The sequence below is a fragment of the Schistocerca piceifrons genome, chromosome 1 (genome assembly GCF_021461385.2).
Source record: "Schistocerca piceifrons isolate TAMUIC-IGC-003096 chromosome 1, iqSchPice1.1, whole genome shotgun sequence".
Lineage (NCBI taxonomy): Eukaryota > Metazoa > Arthropoda > Insecta > Orthoptera > Acrididae > Schistocerca > Schistocerca piceifrons.
In genome coordinates, this window is record NC_060138.1 from 166728342 (window position 1) to 166753073 (window position 24732).

General features: G+C 43.0%; 1 protein-coding gene across 3 annotated transcripts in view; it reads right to left on the reverse strand.

The window, feature by feature from the left end:
• Window positions 1-20019, reverse strand: part of LOC124789301 (huntingtin-interacting protein 1) — a 523418-nt gene extending 503399 nt beyond the window's left edge. For all 3 annotated transcript variants that reach the window (XR_007016110.1, XR_007016107.1, XM_047256618.1), the window contains exon 1: window positions 19855-20019. Coding sequence is in view for 1 of the 3 variants with exons in the window: in XM_047256618.1 (XP_047112574.1) it covers window positions 19855-19938 (84 nt within the window). In the remaining 2 variants the exon portion in view is untranslated. The remainder of the gene's footprint in view (window positions 1-19854) is intronic.
• Window positions 20020-24732: the final 4713 nt, after the last annotated feature.

The window sequence follows — 24732 nt, forward strand, 5'->3', positions numbered from 1 at the left end:
AATACCACAGGCGCTTTCCGCCTCGACGATTACCTGATCGCAGGGTGTTTACCAAAGTGTTTACCACTCTGCGTGCAACAGGTTCTCTTCCAAGTTGACATTTTTGGTCCAAGCATGCACGTCAACAAACTTTGCAAGAACAGGAAGAAATTATGATAAGTGTTGAGCGAAGTCCCGGTAAGAGTATAAGAAGAATGGCCCTGCGTATGAATGTCCCACAGACACGTGCATGGTAAACATTACATGCGGAAAACCTGTATCCATGTCACATACAGGGTGTCCAAAATCTCCACGGTGGCGACAATGCCCAACGACTCCAATTCTGTAACTTGGTAATTGAGAGTAGTCATTTGCTTCTGTACATACTATTCACTGACGAGGCCCAGTTCTCACGGCATGGAATAAACAACACACGCAATAATCATCTATGATCACGGGAAAACACACGCTTCAGTGTATATCAATTTCAAAGTTAGTTTTGCCATAAATGTTTGGTGCGGCATGATCGGTGACCTTTTGATAGGTCCATTTATAAGCGATTGACGGGAGAGAGGTACCTGCATTTTTTTTGAAAATTCGTTTGGAACTACTGGAAGACGTTCTTTTAGCCAAGCGAACTGGAATGTACTTTCAACATGACTGTACCCCTCCACATGTTACATTACCTGTGAGCGACCGTGTCAACCGTACCCACCCTAATCGCTGGATTGGCCGTGGCGGTGCTATTAACTGGCCTCCAAAAATCACCTGGCCTTACGCCTTTAGATTCCTGTTTATAGGGTTGGATGAAATCAGAGGTGTACAAAGTGAAGGTAAATACACGAGATGAACTGCTTCGTCGGATCATGGACGCTGCTGAATTGATTAGGAACCAACCACAGGCAATTGAACAAGCAATATGTTATTGCCAGAGCGCGAAAGTGCACTGACGTTCATGGTGGGATATTCGAACCAGTTCTGTGAACCGTACATCTGTACGGTTAGTGTTAAAGCCGTATGTAAAAGACGTGGTACGTCTTTTCAACTGAATACATGTAACATACATGTTGTAATGCATTATGTACACTCCTGGAAATGGAAAAAAGAACACATTGACACCGGTGTGTCAGACCCACCATACTTGCTCCGGACACTGCGAGAGGGCTGTACAAGCAATGATCACACGCCCGGCACAGCGGACACCAGGAACCGCGGTGTTGGCCGTCGAATGGCGCTAGCTGCGCAGCATTTGTGCACCGCCGCCGTCAGTGTCAGCCAGTTTGCCGTGGCATACGGAGCTCCATCGCAGTCTTTAACACTGGTAGCATGCCGCGACAGCGTGGACGTGAACCGTATGTGCAGTTGACGGACTTTGAGCGAGGGCGTATAGTGGGCATGCGGGAGGCCCGGTGGACGTACCGCCGAATTGCTCAACACGTGGGGCGTGAGGTCTCCACAGTACATCGATGTTGTCGCCAGTGGTCGGCGGAAGGTGCACGTGCCCGTCGACCTGGGACCGGACCGCAGCGACGCACGGATGCACGCCAAGACCGTAGGATCCTACGCAGTGCCGTAGGGCACCGCACCGCCACTTTCCAGCAAATTAGGGACACTGTTGCTCCTGGGGTATCGGCGAGGACCATTCGCAACCGTCTCCATGAAGCTGGGCTACGATCCCGCACACCGTTAGGCCGTCTTCCGCTCACGCCCAACATCGTGCAGCCCGCCTCCAGTGGTGTCGCGACAGGAGTGAATGGAGGGACGAATGGAGACGTGTCGTCTTCAGCGATGAGAGTCGCTTCTGCCTTGGTGCCAATGATGGTCGTAAGCGTGTTTGGCGCCGTGCAAGTGAGCGCCACAATCAGGACTGCATACGACCGAGGCACACAGGGCCAACACCCGGCATCATGGTGTGGGGAGCGATCTCCTACACTGGCCGTACACCACTGGTGATCGTCGAGGGGACACTGAATAGTGCACGGTACATCCAAACCGTCATCGAACCCATCGTTCTACCATTCCTAGACCGGCAAGGGAACTTGCTGTTCCAACAGGACAATGCACGTCCGCATGTATCCCGTGCCACCCAACGTGCTCTAGAAGGTGTAAGTCAACTACCCTGGCCAGCAAGATCTCCGGATCTGTCCCCCATTGAACATGTTTGGGACTGGATGAAGCGTCGTCTCACGCGGTCTGCACGTCCAGTACGAACGCTGGTCCAACTGAGGCGCCAGGTGGAAATGGCATGGCAAGCCGTTCCACAGGACTACATCCAGCATCTCTACGATCGTCTCCATGGGAGAATAGCAGCCTGCATTGCTGCGAAAGGTGGATATACACTGTACTAGTGCCGACATTGTGCATGCTCTGTTGCCTATGTCTATGTGCCTGTGGTTCTGTCAGTGTGATCATGTGATGTATCTGACCCCAGGAATGTGTCAATAAAGTTTCCCCTTCCTGGGACAATGAATTCACGGTGTTCTTACTTCAATTTCCAGGAGTGTACTAAATGCAAAGTAAATACACATTATGTAAAAATGTGTAACATAACCGTATTTCTCTGTAACATTGTTTTCAAGAAAATCACGTTACGGTCCAGTTGTATTGCGTATACGTTCACGTTGTGCACATCAATTTTGCAGACTTAAAGTTCCTTTCAATACCCATACCTCCGTAACGAAGCATTTGCGGATCTATGTTCATATAACATTTTCTGTTCAAAATTACGTACACTATCCCTGTGTAAAATATTGACCTTTCCTCCCCAAACACCCCAACCGCAGCGTCGTATTCTGCCTGTTTATTATTTGAATGTGCATGCCTATACCAGTTTGTTTGGCGCTTCAATGTATTTATTAATACATAACTGACATTACGCAACCTCCAACCTTTTGTACACAGATTTATAAAAGTAACATTTTTGACTGCAGTTTCTCCTTCAGTCCATTGCATTGTTGAAGAGCAGAACCCTGTTTTTAACAACAGTGTAAGAAGCTGTCGATGTGTCAGATATTTAAGTGCAGCTTTTTGTAGCTTTGGACACGTAATAGTGATGGTGTGATTCCAGACATGCAGTTTATCTTGTTTAAGATCTAGAAGGTGGTGTTTCAGAAAAACTGGCTGTTATGGAAGGTCCGTTTCTGTTTCAAATTTTAAGTTATTCTTTTCTTGTATTATAATGTCCACTACACAAACCAAATTTGGTTTGTTTCCCTACAGTGCATGAACGCTTTTCCCAAGCAAGTATATTTGTTTCAATTGCTCCAAGCAAGTATATTCGTTTCAATTGCTCCAAGCAAGTCTTTCATCGTTTTCAATGGCTTCGAACATGCTAAAGCACACTGGAAGCTTATGTTCTTGATTCTATTATCAAACAACTTTGGTGTGGTTAATATGTTGGTATGTCCAGTTGGCAGCAATTGGTTTTTGATTTCCGTTATGATTTTGCACGGTAGATATTTTGATATTCAATACCATTTACTGATGTTACTTTACTGTTCGCAACATACGTTTTCACGGTAATTTCATGAGTAGCTACTTCTACAGGCCGCAAAATGTTACAACCATTTGCCAGATTTACACTATCTGCGGCTCGTAGGATGGGTGATGCACTGGGATGACAATCAGTCGATGCAATTGCAAAAATCTTTGTCATACAAAACGTTTATTTCCATCTAATGGATACTTTGTTAACCAGTTTGAGATCTGATTGTTTTCTAAGCTCATTATTTGCTACTGCACTCTTTTTCAACCACATCACAGTATTTTTCAGAACAGTAAACAAATCTGACAATTTTTTTACAGTTCTCGATAGAATCTTTTCCTGCTTCATTGGGTGAGCGGGCAAAACTCGATATATTACTGTTTCTTCGAAATGTTACTTCTCTTTTAACCAATGCACTGCTATTGTATGTTCAGAAAAAGATCCTCTCAAATGATGTGAGCATTGACGGTGTTGACAAATTAACGCCGGAGGATATCTTGTGTTTAACATCGTTTTTACGGTGTTTCATAGATTTCAATATGACACTGAAAATCTACGTTTCAACTCCCAACATTGACGTTTTCTAAATATGAGTATCGCATATCCCTGTCGCACACTCACTTTGCCAATGCTTTCTAACGAAATCACCAGGCGTCCCTCGACGCGCAAGTCGAAGTGGCGTCAAGTCGAAAGACTTGCACCCGGCGAACGGTCTACCCGACGGGAGGCCCTAGTCACACGACATTTACATTTACCAGGCGTCCCAACACTGAGGTCCTCGTGTCTGCATCTTTACTAATACTTTATGATAGGAGTGTGATTGAATTGTACACTCCTGGAAATGGAAAAAAGAACACATTGACACTGGTGTGTCAGACCCACCATACTTGCTCCGGACACTGCGAGAGGGCTGTACAAGCAATGATCACACGCACGGCACAGCGGACACACCAGGAACCGCGGTGTTGGCCGTCGAATGGCGCTAGCTGCGCAGCATTTGTGCACCGCCGCTGTCAGTGTCAGCCAGTTTGCCGTGGCATACGGAGCTCCATCGCAGTCTTTAACACTGGTAGCATGCCGCGACAGCGTGGACGTGAACCTTCTGTGCAGTTGACGGACTTTGAGCGAAGGCGTATAGTGGGCATGCGGGAGGCCGGGTGGACGTACCGCCGAATTGCTCAACACGTGGGGCATGAGGTCTCCACAGTACATCGATGTTGTCGCCAGTGGTCGGCGGAAGGTGCACGTGCCCGTCGACCTGGGACCGGACCGCAGCGACGCACGGATGCACGCCAAGACCGTAGGATCCTACGCAGTGCCGTAGGGGACCGCACCGCCACTTCCTAGCAAATTAGGGACACTGTTGCTCCTGGGGTATCGGCGAGGACCATTCGCAACCGTCTCCATGAAGCTGGGCTACGGTCCCGCACACCGTTAGGCCGTCTTCCGCTCACGCCCCAACATCGTGCAGCCCGCCTCCAGTGGTGTCGCGACAGGCGTGAATGGAGGGACGAATGGAGACGTGTCGTCTTCAGCGATGAGAGTCGCTTCTGCCTTGGTGCCAATGATGGTCGTATGCGTGTTTGGCGCCGTGCAGGTGAGCGCCACAATCAGGACTGCATACGACCGAGGCACACAGGGCCAACACCCGGCATCATGGTGTGGGGAGCGATCTCCTACACTGGCCGTACACCACTGGTGATCGTCGAGGGGACACTGAATAGTGCACGGTACATCCAAACCGTCATCGAACCCATCGTTCTACCATTCCTAGACCGGCAGGGGAACTTGCTGTTCCAACAGGACAATGCACGTCCGCATGTATCCCGTGCCAACCAACGTGCTCTAGAAGGTGTAAGTCAACTACCCTGGCCAGCAAGATCTCCGGATCTGTCCCCCATTGAGCATGTTTGGGACTGGATGAAGCGTCGTCTCACGCGGTCTGCACGTCCAGCACGAACGCTGGTCCAACTGAGGCGCCAGGTGGAAATGGCATGGCAAGCCGTTCCACAGGACTACATCCAGCATCTCTACGATCGTCTCCATGGGAGAATAGCAGCCTGCATTGCTGCGAAAGGTGGATATACACTGTACTAGTGCCGACATTGTGCATGCTCTGTTGCCTGTGTCTATGTGCCTGTGGTTCTGTCAGTGTGATCATGTGATGTATCTGACCCCAGGAATGTGTCAATAAAGTTTCCCCTTCCTGGGACAATGAATTCACGGTGTTGTTATTTCAATTTCCAGGAGTGTATAAAATACAGACCTGCCAGAAGATAAACAGAATCATTAGTTTTTTCATTTTTCAACCGTACAAAACCGAAACCTTGACAAAATCCATTCTTAAGACGTATTAGTGAAATATGACTGCCACATCGAGAGACATGTAACGGAGAAAGTACTTCTGAAGGGAGTAACACACGGTTGAAACTTCTCCCCATGTTGTTCAATTCACACATTGAGCAAGCTGCTCTAAGGAAACCAAAGATAAATCAGGAAAAGAAATTAAGTTTTAGAGAGTTGAAAGAAAGATTCTGAGGTTCGCTGGCGATTATGTCAGAGACGTCCAAGGACTTGGAAGAACAAGGAAAGAAACGGGTAGTATCTTGAAAGGAGGTTATAACTTGAATATCAAGAAAAGTAAAATAAGCGTATTGGGTTGAAGTCGACTTTAATCAGTCGCTGCTGTGGTAAACAAATCAGGAGACGAGACACTAAACTTAGATGAGTTTCTGCTATTTGGGCAGCAAAACAACACTTGATAGTCGAAGTGGGGAGGATATAAAATGGAGACCGGAAATAAGAATCATTTCTATTACAGACAGGTTTGTTAACTTTGAATGTAAATTCTTTTCTGAATGTATTTGTCTAGACTGCAGCCTTGTATGCAAGTGAAATATGGACGATAAACTGTAGGTACAGACAAGAGTTTTTAAAATGCGGCGTTACTGAAGAATACTCGAGTTGAAGCGATAATGACGGGGTACGAAGCGAAATGGAGAGAAAGGATCCGCCTGTCAATCGTATAAAATCTGTTCTGCAATGTTTCGTGTTTTCTGAGGTGAGGAGTGTGGGCCACAACATTTGTCCAAACGAGCTTGGGAGACAGTCTAGAAACTACACTTCGTTATCAGTGTACCAAACCCATGCCCGCTAACTCGAAGCAAAAATTCGATCCGGATGTGGCTAAAAACCCTTTCTCATAAGCTAGCACAATACACGTTAAGGCGGGACGTTGATGAAAAACACACACTATTTCAAAAATGCACCAAATCCACAGTTTCGGAGATAGGGCAATGAAATTTTGTACCGCGCTTTACATGAACGTAACACATTTACATATAAAATCCTTTGATTATATATATTCAACTTTTTTTGAATGAAATTTGAAGTTTTATTTTCAAAACGTAATGTATGTTTCCTTTTCTCAGAAAGTATTCAAGAGATTTCTACAAAAATTTCTCTGTTTCATCTCTTTATATGTTGCAAGCTTCTCTCATTAGGTTTTTTGGAATAGGTAAAACAGGAGAATTTTCATAATTTTTAATTATAATTCCACAAGTACAATTTTAAATTCATGCAAAATTCCAAGCACTCTGCCCCATATCTCAGCTTGCAATCAGAATTTCAAAATATGCTCTTGAGACAACATTTATTAGGTTTGCAGAAACGTGTACAAAATTTCATAATTCTTGCATTAATAGAATCTGAGGAAAAGATACATAAACTTTAAAAAACAAACTTTTCAGGAAACGCAATTTAAAATTCAACCTAACTTTTTCCCTTATATCACTTCTTCAGAAGGCACCACATTTGTACTCTGGGTCGTCTTCCCCATCAAGACTTCTCTTCTGGTTGTTGTCTGTCTTCTTTCCTTTACCAGGTCTTAAACTGACTTTCCAGCTGCAGAGACGCGCTGTAAATATTTTTCTCAGGATGTCTTGAGTAAAACTTCTTATCTTGAAGCCCATTCTTTCTAATACCTTCATCCTCCCATCATTAAATACAATAACTGCATCATAAGTTGCAATTCTGACAACGGTAGCAGATGCCAATGTGTTTTTGGGGCATCGTTTCCATATGAGTGAATGTAGAGACTCATTTGGATTTTGAGTTTTGCCATGAACACACTTTTTGAGAAGTGCAGGACCGGGCAGAAACTTGTAAGTGGGCTTGAAAAGATCCAGGATACAATTTGGAAGCATCTCCTTGCGATTTTAGGGGTTGTTATCCCTCTGAGTTGAAGTGCTGATTCAACACGTGGGCGACACACTTTTCATTAATTTTCAGGCACTTCGGATGCGATTTCAACATTGAAACTTTGGGAACTTATTGTCCATGAGTTTTACTAACAAATGAAAAAACTCTAAAATTAACAGTTTTGGTGAATTTCATCAACGTGCCCCCTTAAGCTATACGAGATGGTCTGAAGACGTACTTTACAGTTAGGAAAAAACCGGGTAATTTCCAAGAATGATTGCCTATCGAAGTTGCTGGGCTTCAAACGATACATATCGAACGTGTATAGTAAATCGATTATGGAAGAGTCGAGGCGCGTTACGAGTATGTTTCAAGTTGTCACTACAGCAACGACAAAAGAAAAGCGTTAGAGAAGCACTTATAAATTCAAAGGACACGACTTACCTTACTCGTCGTCACTGTTATTGTCTTGTGACAGTCCGCTTGATGTATAAGCGACAGGGGCATTTACTTTTTTCCCGTACCCAGGGTAAACTCTGCCAATATCGGCAGAGTATCGCATGCGTCGACTTTCCCCCGACTTCGCAGCACCACAGTCAACACAGTCCCTCCTTTCCTCGTCCGGCTGAAGTCCATATTTCCGGCAAAAAGCCAACATTTTTCTATGCTGGAATGCATGGAATTAGAGTTTTCCATGTGAGGCAATCCGCAGAAGAAACATCAGGAGCAGCAGACATTACACTCGCTATCAAGAGAAACCATGTCGATTTCCCAAAGGAATCACAAACAATTACGGCGGGAATGTAATGTATATGAACTGAAGAAACAACGCAAAACTGAAAAATGACTATCACAATAAATTGATCATAACGCGCGCCGCACGTCTTCCATAATCGATTACTCTCGCACGTTCGATATGTATCGTTTGGAGCTCTCCAACTTCGATAGGCAATCATTCTTGGAAATTATCAAAAACCGAAGGGAAGTTTAAGCGTAAATGCAAAACAGGTGATTTATATAAAGCATGCAGGCCCAAACTCTGGCGCGAAACTCTTATTGACACACAGCGCTCGCTGTTCTGGCTACTACGATGAGAACTGACTTCTCGCTGCGTATGCACCTCGCCCAGCAACGGTTCCAGGCACGCGGCAGTGAAGAAACATGAGCTGACAAACACGCTCTTGTAAGCGGAGCCTGCCGTGTAATGAGTGAGTGAAGCCGGACACTGTCTGTCCTCCTGGCAATTTGAGAGTCAGCGCAGCACTGGAAGGCTGGCAAGAAGCGAAGCAGCACCGCGCTGCCCAACAGCTCACTTCATACAAACAATTTAATCACACCCGTATAAGCATAATGAGTATTTACTTCTTTCAGGGCGAAATTATTCGGCTTATTTTAATGCGGTATATGTGAACCACAACATTCACTGTGTGTTCTGAGTGTCCTGTAAGGCGTACACAAGAACCACAGTAATTTAGCGAATACTGACAGCAGCTGCAGCACACGTTCGATCCCAGACGCGAGGAAAAATTACAGGTCGTTCTTGTCTAAGCAGATCCATCTGAAACTGAACAAAACTGCCAAAAGCCGATTATAGAGCACTAAATAAAAACTACCAAAGGTTGTTAATAGATCTGAAAATGGATGTATTGTCCTCATCCGTAGATCAATATATCTTCGGGTGTGAACTTTAAAAGTTCCAAGGGATAAAATACAAAGAGCGGAAGGTTACCTACAGATTGTGCAGAAATCAAACTACAGATCTAAGGAGTCTAAAGACATTAAAGAGCCGCAGTAATTGTGAAAGTAAGACTCTGCTGTAGCACATCGCACGTATTTTTCTGACTTCGCACTTAGCAAACAGTAAAGGGAACTTGAAATGTACCAATATTTGATCATTAGTAAGTATGAATTGTTGAACTCAGGTGTCAAGCTGCCACATATAGATGATTTCCCATACTCCGAGGAGTGTAGGGGACGATGCGGGAGACCGCACCGCCGTACTAGGCAAGGTCCTAGCGGAGGTGGTTTGCAATTGCCTTTCTCCGGCCGTAATGAGGATGAATGATGACCCAGCCATCTCGAGGCAGGGAAAATCCCTGACCCCGCCGGAAATCCAACCCGGGACCCCGTGCGCGGGAAGCGAGTACGCTACCGCAAGACCACGACCTGCGGACCCACATTTAGATGCTTATATAAATTTTGTAACATTTTTACTACATTTATCTGGTCAGTTTCAAGCGCAGTTTATTCTAATGTCAGTTTCATTTCAACTGTGCTCAGGTTCGACCGCAACTAATCCACACTTTTACATAGGTCATAGACAGTTCCCATTTTGTACTTCCAGAATACTTCTTACAAGAAGTGAAACTACCTTTCCGTTTGTATTTGTGTGTGAACTCTTGTACATGTTAGGAACATTTACCAACTAATAATTTCATGATGCAACCAACACTATAAAAACATCGTTATCGGTAAGTTTTTACGAATTTCAGTACTAAAAACTAAGAGCCAAGTAAAAATGTCGCGGCGTAAGAGGAGCAAGTTAATATTTATTTCGGTAATGTCAGTCTGTAAACGCCAATGAGTTTTTGATTGTATTCAAATTTTCTTTCCGCAATAATGGATGACGTAAAATTTAATTGGTGGAACGATACACAACTACTGGCGAATCAGGTATCAGGGTGACAGTTTTTGGGAATCAGTTCTGTTGCAGTTTGGCGCAATGAAAACTTCGTGTGACTATTTTACTTGTGGTGGAGGAGCTGGGATTGAAATATAACAAGACTTTGTGGGTTTCACAGTTAGTAGAAAATACTGATCTTTTCCGGAAAACTCCGAAGCTGTAGTAGTTGTGAAAGGATTTTCAAGTATCTGCTCCGCCAATTTTGCTCAGACTTCCTGAGTTCTTGATAGTGTAGCTAATGATTCGGCATGCCAACAGAAATTTTAAGTAATCAAGCTGACACGAAGTTTACACCTCCACATTTACATTTTTATTGCACAAAAATGAAACAACACACTACAAAAAACTGACAGAACTGTTAGCGTCATCGATTATTAAAGAAATAAAATTTAAGGATTAAAATTAAAAACTTGTTGCGTTTACAGACCGACATTACAGAATTTAGTATTAACTCGCTCCTACCACGCTGCGACATGAAATTTTACTTGGCTCTTAGTTTCTAGTACAGAAATTCTTAAAATATGTTCGATAACAATGCCTTTTATTTAGTCGTTTATATCATGAAAATTATTAGTTGGTGAATGTTTGTAACATGTACGCGAGTTCTTTACATAAATACAAACGAAAAGCTAGTTTCAGCTCTTGTGAAAAGTATTCTGGAATTGCAAAATGGGAACCACTTACGATTTATGGCCAAGTATTGGTAACAGTCGAACCGGAGCATACTTGAAATAGAATTAATGACAGTATACTAAGTTGAGTTAAAAATGACCAAATAAATGAAGCAAAAATGTTACAAAATTTATATAAGCCTGTAAATGTGGTAGCCTGATATTTGATGGCAACACTTCACGTCAAAAAATGCGTGTGTAATCTTATGGGACTTAACTGCTAAGGTCATCAGTCCCTAAGCTTACACACTACTTAACCTAAATTATCCAAAGGAAAAACACACACAACCATGCCCGAGGGAGGACTCTAACCTCCGCCAGGACCAGCCGCACCGTCCATGACTGCAGCGCCCTAGACCGCACGGCTAATCCCGCGACTTCACGTCATACTTGTCCTAATGCTCATATGTTGGTACGTTTCAAACTGAGGCGATTTTCAAGAACGGAATTCAAGTCTACGAGGCGAAATAAATTTACTGTTTGCCGATGGCACTGTAAATCCTTCAGATTGCTTTAAAGAGTAGCTGAACAGAATTGATTGTGTCTTGAAAAGAAGTTAAAACAGATGTAACGGAATGTGATCGAATTAATTTAACCGATGTAGAAGACTTAGAGAAAGCTTTTGACAATGTTGACTGGAATACTCTCTTTCAAATTCTAAAGATGGCAGGGGTAAAATACAGGGAGCGAAAGGCTATTTACAATTTGTACAGAAACCAGATGGCAGTTATAAGGGTCGAGGGGCATGAAAGGGAAGCAGCTGTTGGGAAGGGAGTAAGACAGGGTTGTAGCCTCTCCCCGATGATGTTCAATCTGTATATTGAGCAAGCAGTAAAGGAAACAAAAGAAAAATTTGGAGTAGGTATTAAAACTCATGGAGAAGAAATAAAAACATTGAGGTTCGCCGATGACATTGTAATTCTGTCAGAGACAGCAAAGGACTTGGAAGAGCAGTTGAATGGAATGGACAGTGTCTTGAAAGGAGGCTATAAGATGAACATCAACAAAAGCAAAACAAGGATAATGGAATGTAGTCTAAGTTGGGTGATGCTGAGGGAATTAGATTAGGAAATGAGACACAGTAGTAAAGGAGTTTTGCTATTTGGGGAGCAAAATATCTGATGATGGTCGAAGTAGAGATGATATAAAATGTAGACTGGCAATGGCAGGGAAAGCGTTTCTGAAGAAGAGAAATTTGTTAACATCGAGTATAGATTTAAGTGTCAGGAAGTCGTTTCTGAAAGTATTTGTATGGAGTGTAGCCATGTATGGAAGTGAAACATGGACGATAAATAGTTTGGACAAGAAGAGAATAGAAGCTTTCGAAATGTGGTGCTACAGAAGAATGCTGAAGATTAGATGGGTAGATCACGTAACTAATGAGGAGGTATTGAATAGGATTGGGGAGAAGAGAAGTTTGTGGCACAACTTGACCAGAAGAAGGGATCGGTTGGTAGGACATGTTCTAGGGCATCAAGGGATCACCAATTTAGCATTGGAGGGCAGCGTGGAGGGTAAAAATCGTAGAGGGAGACCAAGAGATGAATACACTAAGCAGATTCAGAAGGATGTAGGTTGCAGTAGGTACTGGGAGATGAAAAAGCTTGCACAGGATAGAGTAGCATGGAGAGCTGCATCAAACCAGTCTCAGGACTGAAGACCACAACAACAACAATGTAGAAGGAATTACATAGGAAACATAGTGAAAACAGTAAGCGAAATTTGATACTTGAGCAATAAAATAGACTATGGGCGAAGTACAGTGGATATAAACTGCAAACTAACAATAGCAAGAAATACATTTCTGAAATAGAGGAGTTTGTCAATATCAAATACATGCACATCAACAAAAGTTTTGAATCGTCCTGATATGTCGTACAAGTTTCTTGCTTTGTGATAATGCCTGCACCGATCGGAACGTCACTCCTGAAGTTGTATATGCGCGCGCACACACACACACACACACACACACACACACACACAGACAGACAGACAGAGATTTTCAAGAGCGATAACTACGGATAGAACGCCGCACTAATTGCTGCATTTCAGTTGAAAGTAAAGCACCAGCAGGGACGCATGGTACACGTCTGTGGAACAGTAGAGTGGACATCCCGGACAGAATCGGTTCCTACTGATAGGTATTGTGAATGACTTACACCACACAGGCCGTCCACGTTAGACAGGCGCATAGGACGACCAATATGTACGATTTCTGAGCGAAAGGAACTGCGCGCTGACTGCTCCAGAACGGAAGAGGCTACAGGACGCCATGTATCGCATCAAAATGTTGACGACTGAATGACGAGCAGCGATTCATACACCATATCATATACTACATTACATTTGGGCAGGAAATCGTACAGAATAGACGCCCCAGGTTTGGCGTCGGGTTTCCTTCATTGAAGAGACTCTGGTCTGCTTATACTCTGATAATCGCGGACAACTTGCTTGGAGGCACCCGGTAATAAGGAACGCCTTCAACACTGTGCCATACGTGCAACCAGGTGGTGGCGATGGTTGTTGTGGTATGTTGTCTACATCTACATTTATACTCCGCAAGCCACCCAACGGCGTGTGGCGGAGGGCACTTTACGTGCCACTGTCATTACCTCCCTTTCCTGTCCCAGTCGCGTATGGTTCGCGGGAAGAACGACTGTCTGAAAGCCTCCGTGCGCGCTCTAATCTCTCTAATTTTACATTCGCGATCTCCTCGGGAGGTGTAAGTAGGGGGAACCAATATATTCGATACCTCATCCAGAAACGCACCCTCTCGAAACCTGGCGAGCAAGCTACACCGCGATGCCGAGCGCCTCTCTTGCAGAGTCTGCCACTTGAGTTTGTTAAACATCTCCTTAACGCTATCACGGTTACCAAATAACACTGTGACGAAACGCGCCGCTCTTCTTTGGATCTTCTCTATCTCCTCCGTCAACCCGATCTGGTACGGATCCCACACTGATCATCAATATTCAAGTATAGGTCGAACGAGTGTTTTGTAAGCCACCTCCTTTGTTGATGGACTACATTTTCTAAGGACTCTCCCAATGAATCTCAACCTGGTACCCGCCTTACCAACAATTAATTTTATATGATCATTCCATTTCAAATCGTTCCGCACGCATACTCCCATATATTTTACAGAAGTAACTGCTACCAGTGTTTGTTCCGCTATCATATAATCATACAATAAAGGATCCTTCTTTCTATGTATTCGCAATACATTACATTTGTCTATGTTAAGGGTCAGTTGCTACTCCCTGCACCAAGTGCCTATCCGCTGCAGATCTTCCTGCATTTCGCTACAATTTTCTAATGCTGCAACTTCTCTGTATACTACAGCATCATCCGCGAAAAGCCGCATGGAACTTCCGACAATATCTACTAGGTCATTTATATATATTGTGAAAAGCTATGGTCCCATAACACTCCCCTGTGGCACTCCAGAGGTTACTTTAACGTCTGTAGACGTCTCTCCATTGAGAACAACATGCTATGTTCTGTTTGCTAAAAACTCTTCAATCCAGCCACACTGCTGGTCTGATATTCCGTAGGCTCTTACTTTATCAGGCGACAGTGCGGAACTGTATCGAACGCCTTCCGGAAGTTAAGAAAAATAGCATCTACCTGGGAGCCTGTATCTAATATTTTCTGGGTCTCATGAACAAATAAAGCGAGTTGGAGCTCACACGATCGCTGTTTCCGGAATCCATGTTGATTCCTGCAGAGTAGATTCTGGGTTTCCAAAAACGACATGATACTCGAGCAAAAAACATGTTCTAAAATTCTACGTCGATGTCGTTGAGGAAAATCTCACTGATCTACTTTAGGGGGACGTGATTCTGCAACCGCCAACATTTCGGTAACAATTTCAATTTGATGGATAACTCCTTTTCTTACCGTGCTGTTCTCGTGAACACTAATTCACCATGCTACGGTCGCCAGAATGGAGTGGCCTGCCTCTTCTCAGGACATGATCCAGTCAAAACTTGTGTAGGGTGTATTGAAACAAGCCGTTTTTGAAAGAGAACAACGACCACACACTCCACGCGACTTACGCAAAATCGATACTGAAGATCGCGGCAGTTTGGACCAGAGCTGGCTTGATCCCACCGATGGAATGCCACGACGGAGTCAAGCCTGCATCCGAACAAGGGGACGTTCTACCACGTATTGACGTTGCTCAGAACTGCTGTGAAAAATCCTTCATGGGAAACAGACGATTCTATCGTCACACAAATGTTTTGATTTGGTGATGTTGACAAATTGCAAATGAATATACATGCTTGCCCCGGAGTGACGCTTGCTTTCTGTGCCATGAATTTCGAAATAAAGAGGCGATGCAAAACTTTCATTAATGTGTGTAAACTAAAGGAAGTCTTTTCTGGAGGTATTTGAAGTGTTGCCTTGTACAGAAGTTTTCGCTATTAATAGCTCAGAAAACAAGAGGCTAACGTTTGAAATGTTGTGGTAAGGAAGAATGTTAAGATTTCGCGAATAGATCGGATAAAAAAGAATCGGAACTGCTAAGTAAAGAACGTTATGGCTCAACTTGATTAAAAGTAAGCAGATTAACAACACACATCCTGAGGCATCGAAGAAAATTTATTTCTGTTATTAAGGGAAGTGTGGGCGGTAAAAACTGTAGAGGAAGACGAAGGCTTAAATACAGTAAGCACGTTCTCATAGATGTAGGTTAGCAACTGTGTAGACGTGCTGAGACTTGCACAGTACTGTCTAATGTAGAATGCTGCGTCAAAACTGTCTTCGGACTGATTACAAGAGCTTCAGTTTTAAAAGAACAATGTAAACTAGTATTTCGTAATACTGCAATCCCAAGTACGTCTTTGCTACATTCGACGACATTGTATGCGTAAATGCAAGGAAGATCAGCGAAGTATGCTTCTCAGCGTGTCGGGAAAGCAACAGTGTCCTTGCGCGTTTAGAAAGAGACTTCGGGAGGTGCAATTCCAAGTGGTCTTCAATCGAGTTTCTAGGGGAAAAAAAATGCTGTTTCTTGCTAACTTTTCCAAAACATTCGTATTTACGAAAAAATAAATTTTGCTTTGCTTTCCAGTCGTCCATATCAAGTTTTGGGGGCTAGAACGTAAAAGACGCGTCTTTGCTCCACCATGACAAAATCAGGTTCACTTTAAGATAGAGTAGGTTTTTTTTCTTCTCGAGCTATACGCCTGAATGCGTCAATTATATTACCCTTAATCGGAATTTAGATATCACACTTCACGTACATTAAAAAATGCAAGGCTGTGGACTATATTCCACGTATCTTACCATATTCTAAACGGTTTCTATATGTGAAACACAGTTTACTTTTGTTTGTGCAATACATATTTATTGTCAAAGAGTAAAATATTATCCTACAAGATCTGAACGAGTGAAAGTTTGCATACTACGCTCACTTTTCTGATTCCTTGGTCGGAAAAGTTCATAGCTGTTCTTATGACACAGGGAACTAACAGTAATTTTTTAATCTAATCAACTATGTCTTCAAGATTTCATAGCAATACAGTAGAACTTTCTACGCAATTTATTGTTTAATGTAGTTACGTAACACATGATATGGAAGAGCACTGTCGGAGTAGGTACATAATTTAAACCAAGAAAATGTCCATTATGCAATAAAAAAAAGGACACTGAACGCATTGCCAACTATCTGTCGTGGCGTATTAGTGCAGAACTTTGCACAGTGAGCAGTTTCATTGAAGCACAACCCGTTGACACTTGAGACGTAAGCTGGGGGCAGCGGAGCACTTCCACTGACTCTCGGAAAACGACTTTCACGTATGTTCCAAGCAGTAGTAAGAGTGTTGGCACGTGTGCCTCAAACTGATCATACTCTGAAGGCGAAGACTACTAATTTGATCTACGTCCATTCTTTTTCCTAGATCACGTAAACAACGGTTTCCAGTGGGGAGTGTATGGGAAAGGGGGGGGGGGGAAACAGCCTTGGCAGTTCTGCCAATGGCATGGAATCATCTTCGTTACGGCTATGTTACCACAGTCTGCTAAGATCTGAGCCAGTGTTGTATAATGCAACCAGTAAAAAGGGAAATACGGAAGCGTCCGATCCCGCCCGTCTGCTTTGACCCATGACGTCACAAATATGGCGGAAACAAAAACACACACACTTTCCACAAGAAGCCTAATGACACTAACGGGACAAGCGCGGGAAATGGGGTGTTTTGGGTGGGGTGCAAACCAAATATAAACAAATTTAGACGCCTTGCGTAGCTACAACGTGTAAGTGAAGACAGCCATGCATGAATACCCACCCACCTCCCCAGCGGTCGTAACCCCTGCAACCCATAGAAGATAAAGATGCTTCAGTAGCTGATTAGTGTTTGTCTTTTAAAAAAATCACACGGGATAGAATGAACAGATCAGAAAGATAAATATAATAAACTAAAACAGAAATTGGAGGAAACATAATTAAAATAAGTAATAAGTGTTTTTAAATAAAAAAATCTCACGAGATAGAACTAACAGATCAGAAAAGTTAATAAAATAAGATGAAACAGAACTGGAGACAGCCACACTCAAACCAAACTCCGCACCGTCATGACGTCACACACGACAACACCCTTACGTCACGGGTCAAAGCCGACGCGTTGGATCGGACGCTTCTGTCGACCCGCAAAAAGCGTAAGCTATGATGACAGGGAGCAGGAACCAACCCAGCATTTGCCTTACTGCAGGAAAATCAAAAAACAGTTCAATCTGAATGGCTTGATGAGGAAACTGAGGCCGTTCCTCCATAATGCAGGTCTAACAGCGAACGAAGACAAACGTTTAACGAAAATTACGAGTAAGCATAACGCAGCTGTACCTAGTGCGCTGGTTTTGTTTGTGTTTCAACCACGTCGCCCCCACGTCATAAGATACAAGCTTGTCATGATATGTAAACATAAACCACGACCAAGTTTTCCCCAAGGACAAATGGAGAAACGGGAACTGTGTTTCAATTGCTCTTACTTCTTACTGTCTGCGACATCGGGGTACACTGCTGCAAACTATCGCATCTACCACGAGGAAGCCCATGCCGGAACGAAAGGACGGTGGGAGGGGGGGGGGACACGCGACAAGCCCCCCCCCCCCCCCTCTTAGCTTTCAAAGACAGGAAAAAATGTAATGTAGATAGAGGTTTTTCTTCCATCAAAATAATTGGTGCCTCCCCCCACAAACTATCGTGAGGTCGCCCTTTATCCACCAGATAACCGTTCGAAAGCTAAGAGTAACCATCTCACACAGAACCCAAGTTACATCAGATAATGTAAAAAATTACACAGATTCGGGAACTTGGTATATGTTACCATTAGCTCCGAAATATACACTGTCGTAAATAATGTGTTTGCTGTTGAATTGGTGTTTCTTCGTCTTAAACCAGAGTATGTGAACACCGAATATGTAATTACTGCCTAACAGTGATCTGTTTGTGTTTACTATAGATGACAGACTGCAATACAACCATCATTCAAAATAGGTTCTTAATGTCTGTCAGATGAATTACGCATTCACTTTGCCTTTCATATAACGACAGCATACTACTCAGCATAATACTTTTTTTAAACATATTTCCAAATTAAGACTGACACGGTATTGCCAGTCAATCGGCTGACTTCAGTTTCACGAATAATGTATAACTATTCATATGTAGGGTCACCAACTCAGTTTACTTCGCGGAAAGAGAGAAATCGAGGTTATCAAAGTATTCAAACCCTGAAAAATTGTTCATCCTCCCTCAGTCTTTCGACCCCTTTTACGGGGCACTGCGAGTATGCCTTACCTAGAAATTCTAGTAGTGGCAGCAGGAGGCAAGAACTAGATTTTTGTGATTAACAATTAGGGCTCAACCGTAGGTCCTGGTTAGCTTTAATACTATTAGCTGCAATGAGTATTTTCAATAGATCGAATAACTGATTATCTCAATGTTCGACAAACACCATCTGTCATTTTGTTTGTTAGTTGTTACTCTGTTGTAGGTCAGACAATCAACAGTGCCTGGACCCAGAAGAGTTACAACTATGTTTCCTAATAACTGATATGTATGATTTATGCGCAGTTAAAGAATGAAATCTGTGAATTTTCAAATATCACATTTCTGAAAGAATCTCGTTTTACCAGAATATGATATGACTGAAAAAGTGTTAGAAAAATAGATAAATTAAATACTGACTACTTTCTAGCATCTGTTGCTGTGTCGTTATACATGCGTTCTGTCAATGACCCAATGACACTGCAAGCACATATTTAATATTCAGTTCTCATACAAAATTCACTCCTGTTAATACCATGAACTACGCAATGGTTTAAACTTCTGCCTTCGTTCGCAGCATTAGTTGCCAGCTTTCCTAGAAGTTTCTGAAGTGTACATCCGAAAAGAAAATTAAAATGAGAGGTAACATGCCTATCAAAATAACTTGTACCAGGACATTTATGATTGTACTGTCACCAATGTTTACATATTTTCGCGCCAATACACGCGCGCAGCCGAGACAGAACAATAAATGCTAAAACACTAATGCTAAACAGTAATTTTCTCCAGTGCCAAGTTTCACAGCCATTTAAAGGAAAACTGTACGAACTAAATTGCACTCAAAGCACATATAACACGATAAAAAAAATCAGAAAAATAGATTTCAAGAACTTATTTAAAAAGTAAACTGACAGGAAATAAACCGAACTAATGACGAGCACTCCAAAAGTTTTGCACTTTGTACCGCAGCTGTAGAATACATATTTTCTCAACCTAACGCACTTATCTCAAGGTAGTTTCTTTCACGCTGTCAAAGACAAGATTATTAACTGATATCTCTTACCTGGTTCTTTTCAAAATTCTCCCTCTCCAATTCTAAGCCGGTCTTGCGTTGCTGCAAAACCCTCGGAAGCGACAGCGACGACATTGCCAGTGATTTTAAAACGCTATAATTTCGCAAGCCCCGACCAACACCACACAACACAAGCCTCCACTCACTACTGACGACAGGGATCAAAACATATGCGTCCAAAGTTGCTAGTAGCAAGCAGCCACAACAGCGTTGCAGTAGTCTCTGGTGGAGCTGCTAGCGCTGAAGCGGGCATACGGAGAACTACTGGCGGCGGCGGCGGCGGCGGCGGTTAGTTCGAATTGTTCTTTAAACACGTGAAGAAAAATCGCTAAGTTAATCTGGCAGTGAGACGGTATTTCATTATATTCTGGCCCATTTTCAACTGTTTAATTCCGTAAAATTTCGTTGACGACTTGGTGGCAGCATACTTGCTGTTAATGTACCGGTAATCTGGCGTCCCCTACTTCCAACGGAATAGCGGGATGATTTTTTCTAGCAAATAACTTTCATTTCACGTGCTGAACAACAAGCCAAGATCGAAAATACAACGAAATGCACTCATAATTGCCCATTTAAACACGTGAAGAAAAATCGCTAAGTTAATCTGGCAGTGAGACGGTATTTCATTATATTCTGGCCCATTTTCAACTGTTTAATTCCGTAAAATTTCGTTGACGACTTGGTGGCAGCATACTTGCTGTTAATGTACCGGTAATCTGGCGTCCCCTACTTCCAACGGAATAACGGGATGATTTTTTCTAGCAAATAACTTTCATTTCACGTGCTTAACAACAAGCCAAGATCGAAAATACAACGAAATGCACTCATAATTGCCCATTTTAAGTGTAGCCTTACTAGAAGAAAATTAAAAATGTGCATGACGTTTGTTACGATACGCGGTTTCCCGGTCTAATTTCAAAGAGTAAATGCCAGTAATTATGTAACTGTAATAAACATGTACAACAAACTGAAGTTTTTGACTGAATTCGAGGCATTAGTTTTTATCGAATGTTAAGTTTGAACTATTTTTAAACTAAAATTATTTCTTTTTATACATTATGAAATTGCTGTTAATGTACCGGTAATCTGGCGTCCCCTACGCCCAACGGAATACTTGGATGATTTTTTCCAGCAAATAGTTTTCGTTTCAAGTGCTTAACAACAGGTCAAGATCGAAAATTCAACGAAATGCACTCATAATTGCCCATTTTAAGTGTAGCCTTACTAGAAGAAAATTAAAATTGTGCATGATGTTTGTTACGATAAGCGGTTTCCCGGCCTAATCTCAAACAGTAAATGCCAGTAATTATGTAACTGTAATTAATTTTTATCGATTGTTAAGTTTGAACTATTTTTAAACTAAAATATTTCTTTTTATACACTATGGATTTGGCTACTTTTACTATCACTTATCCAATGATGACAATAGTTATTCATTTAACAACAGATCTACTGAATTTAAGCTGATCTAAATGTACTATAGCCGGCCCTTGTGGCCAAGTGGTTCTAGGCGCTTCAGTCCGGAACCGCGCTGCTGCTACGGTCACAGGTTCGAATCCTGCCTTGGGCATGGATGTGTGTGATGTCCTTAGGTTAGTTAGGTTTAAGTAGTTCTAAGACTAGGGGACTGATGATCCCAGATGTTAAGTCCCACAGTGCTCAGTCAGAGCCATTTGAACCATTTTTTAAATGTACTATAGTTCCCAAAATGTGGCACCAGACTCTACAGTCTTTTCAATTCACTGGATTACAGAAGGATGGCATGACATGTAGTAACCGACCATGTGGAAGAACATTTGTGTTCCAGAATAATTTGGGGACTAATGAGCCAATACTAACCCTAAAAATTGTCTTAGAAGATAGACTGAAGAGCCGGCCGGTGTGGCCGTGCGGTTAAAGGCGCTTCAGTCTGGAACCGCGTGACCGCTACGGTCGCAGGTTCGATCCTGCCTCAGGCATGGATGTGTGTGATGTCCTTAGGTTAGTTAGGTTTAATTAGTTCTAAGTTCTAGGCGACTGATGACCTCAGAAGTTAAGTCGCATAGTGCTCAGAGCCATTTGAACCATTTTTATAGACTGAAGACAGGCGAACCTACAATTTAGTACTCCTAGGTTAAGAAAAAAGACTTTTCGTGAATGTTGACTGGAATAAAGAATTTTTGGATTATCAGGGAAAATGATCACAGTAACTCACTCTTTGTGCTGCTTATCATCCATAACCAATTATACTTCCGTCGCACGATTTTCTGCTGCTACTGATACTATCCTACACTCGTCTGACTAGGATTAGTAATCTTGTTTCCATTTCAGTTCACAGACCCCCCAATACACCTAGAGTGAGCCTTTCCATTTTAATATTTTCTAGTTTACCTGTCACGTTAAACTTCTAACATTGCAAGAGCCCACTCGTAGTACATTACCCTTTCGCTGGTGTACAATGTACAGGATCCGAAATGCAATTAACTCTAGTTGATGGCGACCATCTATATTCCTAACGCGCTACCCCAAAGCCCAGAACCTAGTACCAGTTGCAGTGTAGAATAAACAATAATTAGATTTTCAATATTTCACGCAATTATTGGCCAAACTTAATAATTTAAATTCCTATCACAATCTGCCCATTAACAGTTATAATTTGATGTTAATAGTGCAGCTCAACAAGATAAGAACTACAGTTAGAAAGTTTGTTATTGTCTTGAGGCAGTATAGATCACGGAATACCTAGACTTTATTCATCCAGTACTTGAGGATGAGAGAACTTAGCAACTTCCTAGAGAGAATACACACAATTTCAAGCCATTATGAAACTTTTTCTCGGTGATCTGCCCTGCAGAATAATGAAAGAAATTTTTTATTGCTTGCTATATTTTCACTGCTCTCCAACACATCTTCAGCACCACACATGATGTTTTACTTTATTATTTGCTTACTAGTAACTCTATTTACAACACGTTTTGCAGACAGTATTCACATATGCCACTGAATGTACCAGAAAGACTATATCATTGAGTGACACATAGCTCTCGGGAAATGACGTCAGAAACATTTGTTTAAAATTATAAGTAGTAATTCTTAAATATCAAGCCATTTTAATTTACTACTTCTTTGCTATTAAAAAGCACTCCGTCGTCAGGCCACAAGTGGCCCATTGATACCATCCGACCGCCGTGTCATTCTCATGAGGATGCGGATGGGAGGGGCGTGGGGTCAGCACACCGCTTTCCTGGTCGTTAAGATTGTTTTCTTTGACCGAAGCCGCTATTATTCGGTCGAGTAGCTCCTCAGTTGGCATCACGAGACTGAGTGCACCCCGAAAATGGGCAACAGCGCAAGGCGGCCCGTATGGTCTCCCATCCAAGAGCCGGCCACGCCCGAAAGCGCTTAACTTCGGTGATCTCACGGGAACCGGTGTATCCACTGCAGCAAGGCGATTGCTTATTTGCTATTCACCCTAATCGCAATAGATTTTGCCCACAGTATCTACATACACTGTCCAGTCACACTAATGTAACCACACGGCAGAAGCCTGAATAACCACCTTTTGCAGTGCAAATTGCTGCGAGATGTTCAGGAAGAAAATCAATGAAGTTCTGGAAGGTACCGACAGGGAAGTGAGTATTTTTTTCCTGCAGTCTGATTACACTGGCCAGGTAACCGTTATACAGGGTGTTACAAAAAGGTACGGCCAAACTTTCAGGAAACATTCCTCATACACAAAGAAAGAAAATATGTTATGTGGACATGTGTCCGGAAACGCTTACTTTCCATGTTAGAGCTCATTTTATTACTTCTCTTCAAATCACATTAATCATGGAATGGAAACACACAGCAACAGAACGTACCAGCGTGACTTCAAACACTTTATTACAGGAAATGTTCAAAATGTCCTCCGTTAGCGAGGATACATGCATCCACCCTCCGTCGCATGGAATCCCTGATGCGCTGATGCAGCCCTGGAGAACGGCGTATTGTATCACAGCCGTCCACAATACGAGCACGAAGAGTCTCTACATTTGGTACCGGGGTTGCGTAGACAAGATCTTTCAAATGCCCCCATGAATGAAAGTCAAAAGGGTTGAGGTCAGGAGAGCGTGGAGGCCATGGAATTGATCCGCCTCTACCAATCCATCGGTCACCGAATCTGTTGTTGAGAAGCGTACGAACACTTCGACTCAAATGTGCAGGAGCTCCATCGTGCATGAACCACATGTTGTGTCGTACTTGTAAAGGCACATGTTCTAGCAGCATAGGTAGAGTATCCCGTATGAAATCATGATAACGTGCTCCATTGAGCGTAGGTGGAAGAATATGGGGCCCAATCAAGACATCACCAACAATGCCTGCCCAAACGTTCACAGAAAATCTGTGTTGATGACGTGATTGCACAATTGCGTGCGGATTCTCGTCAGCCCCCACATGTTGATTGTGAAAATTTACAATTTGATCACGTTGGAACGAAGCCTCATCCGTAAAGAGAACACTTGCACTGAAATGGGGATTGACACATTGTTGGATGAACCATTCGCAGAAGCGTACCCGTGGAGGCCAATCAGCTGCTGATAGTGGCTGCACACGCTGTACATGGTACGGAAACAACTGGTTCTCTCGTAGCACTCTCTATACAGTGACGTGGTCAACGTTACCTTGTACAGCAGCAACTTCTCTGACGCTGACATTAGGGTTATCGTCAACTGCACGAAGACTTGCCTCGTCCATTGCAGGTGTCCTTGTCGTTCTAGGTCTTCCCCAGTCGCGAGTCATAGGCTGGAATGTTCCGTGCTCCCTAAGACGCCAATCAATTGCTTCGAACGTCTTCCTGTCGGGACACCTTCGTTCTGGAAATCTGTCTCGATACAAACGTACCGCGCC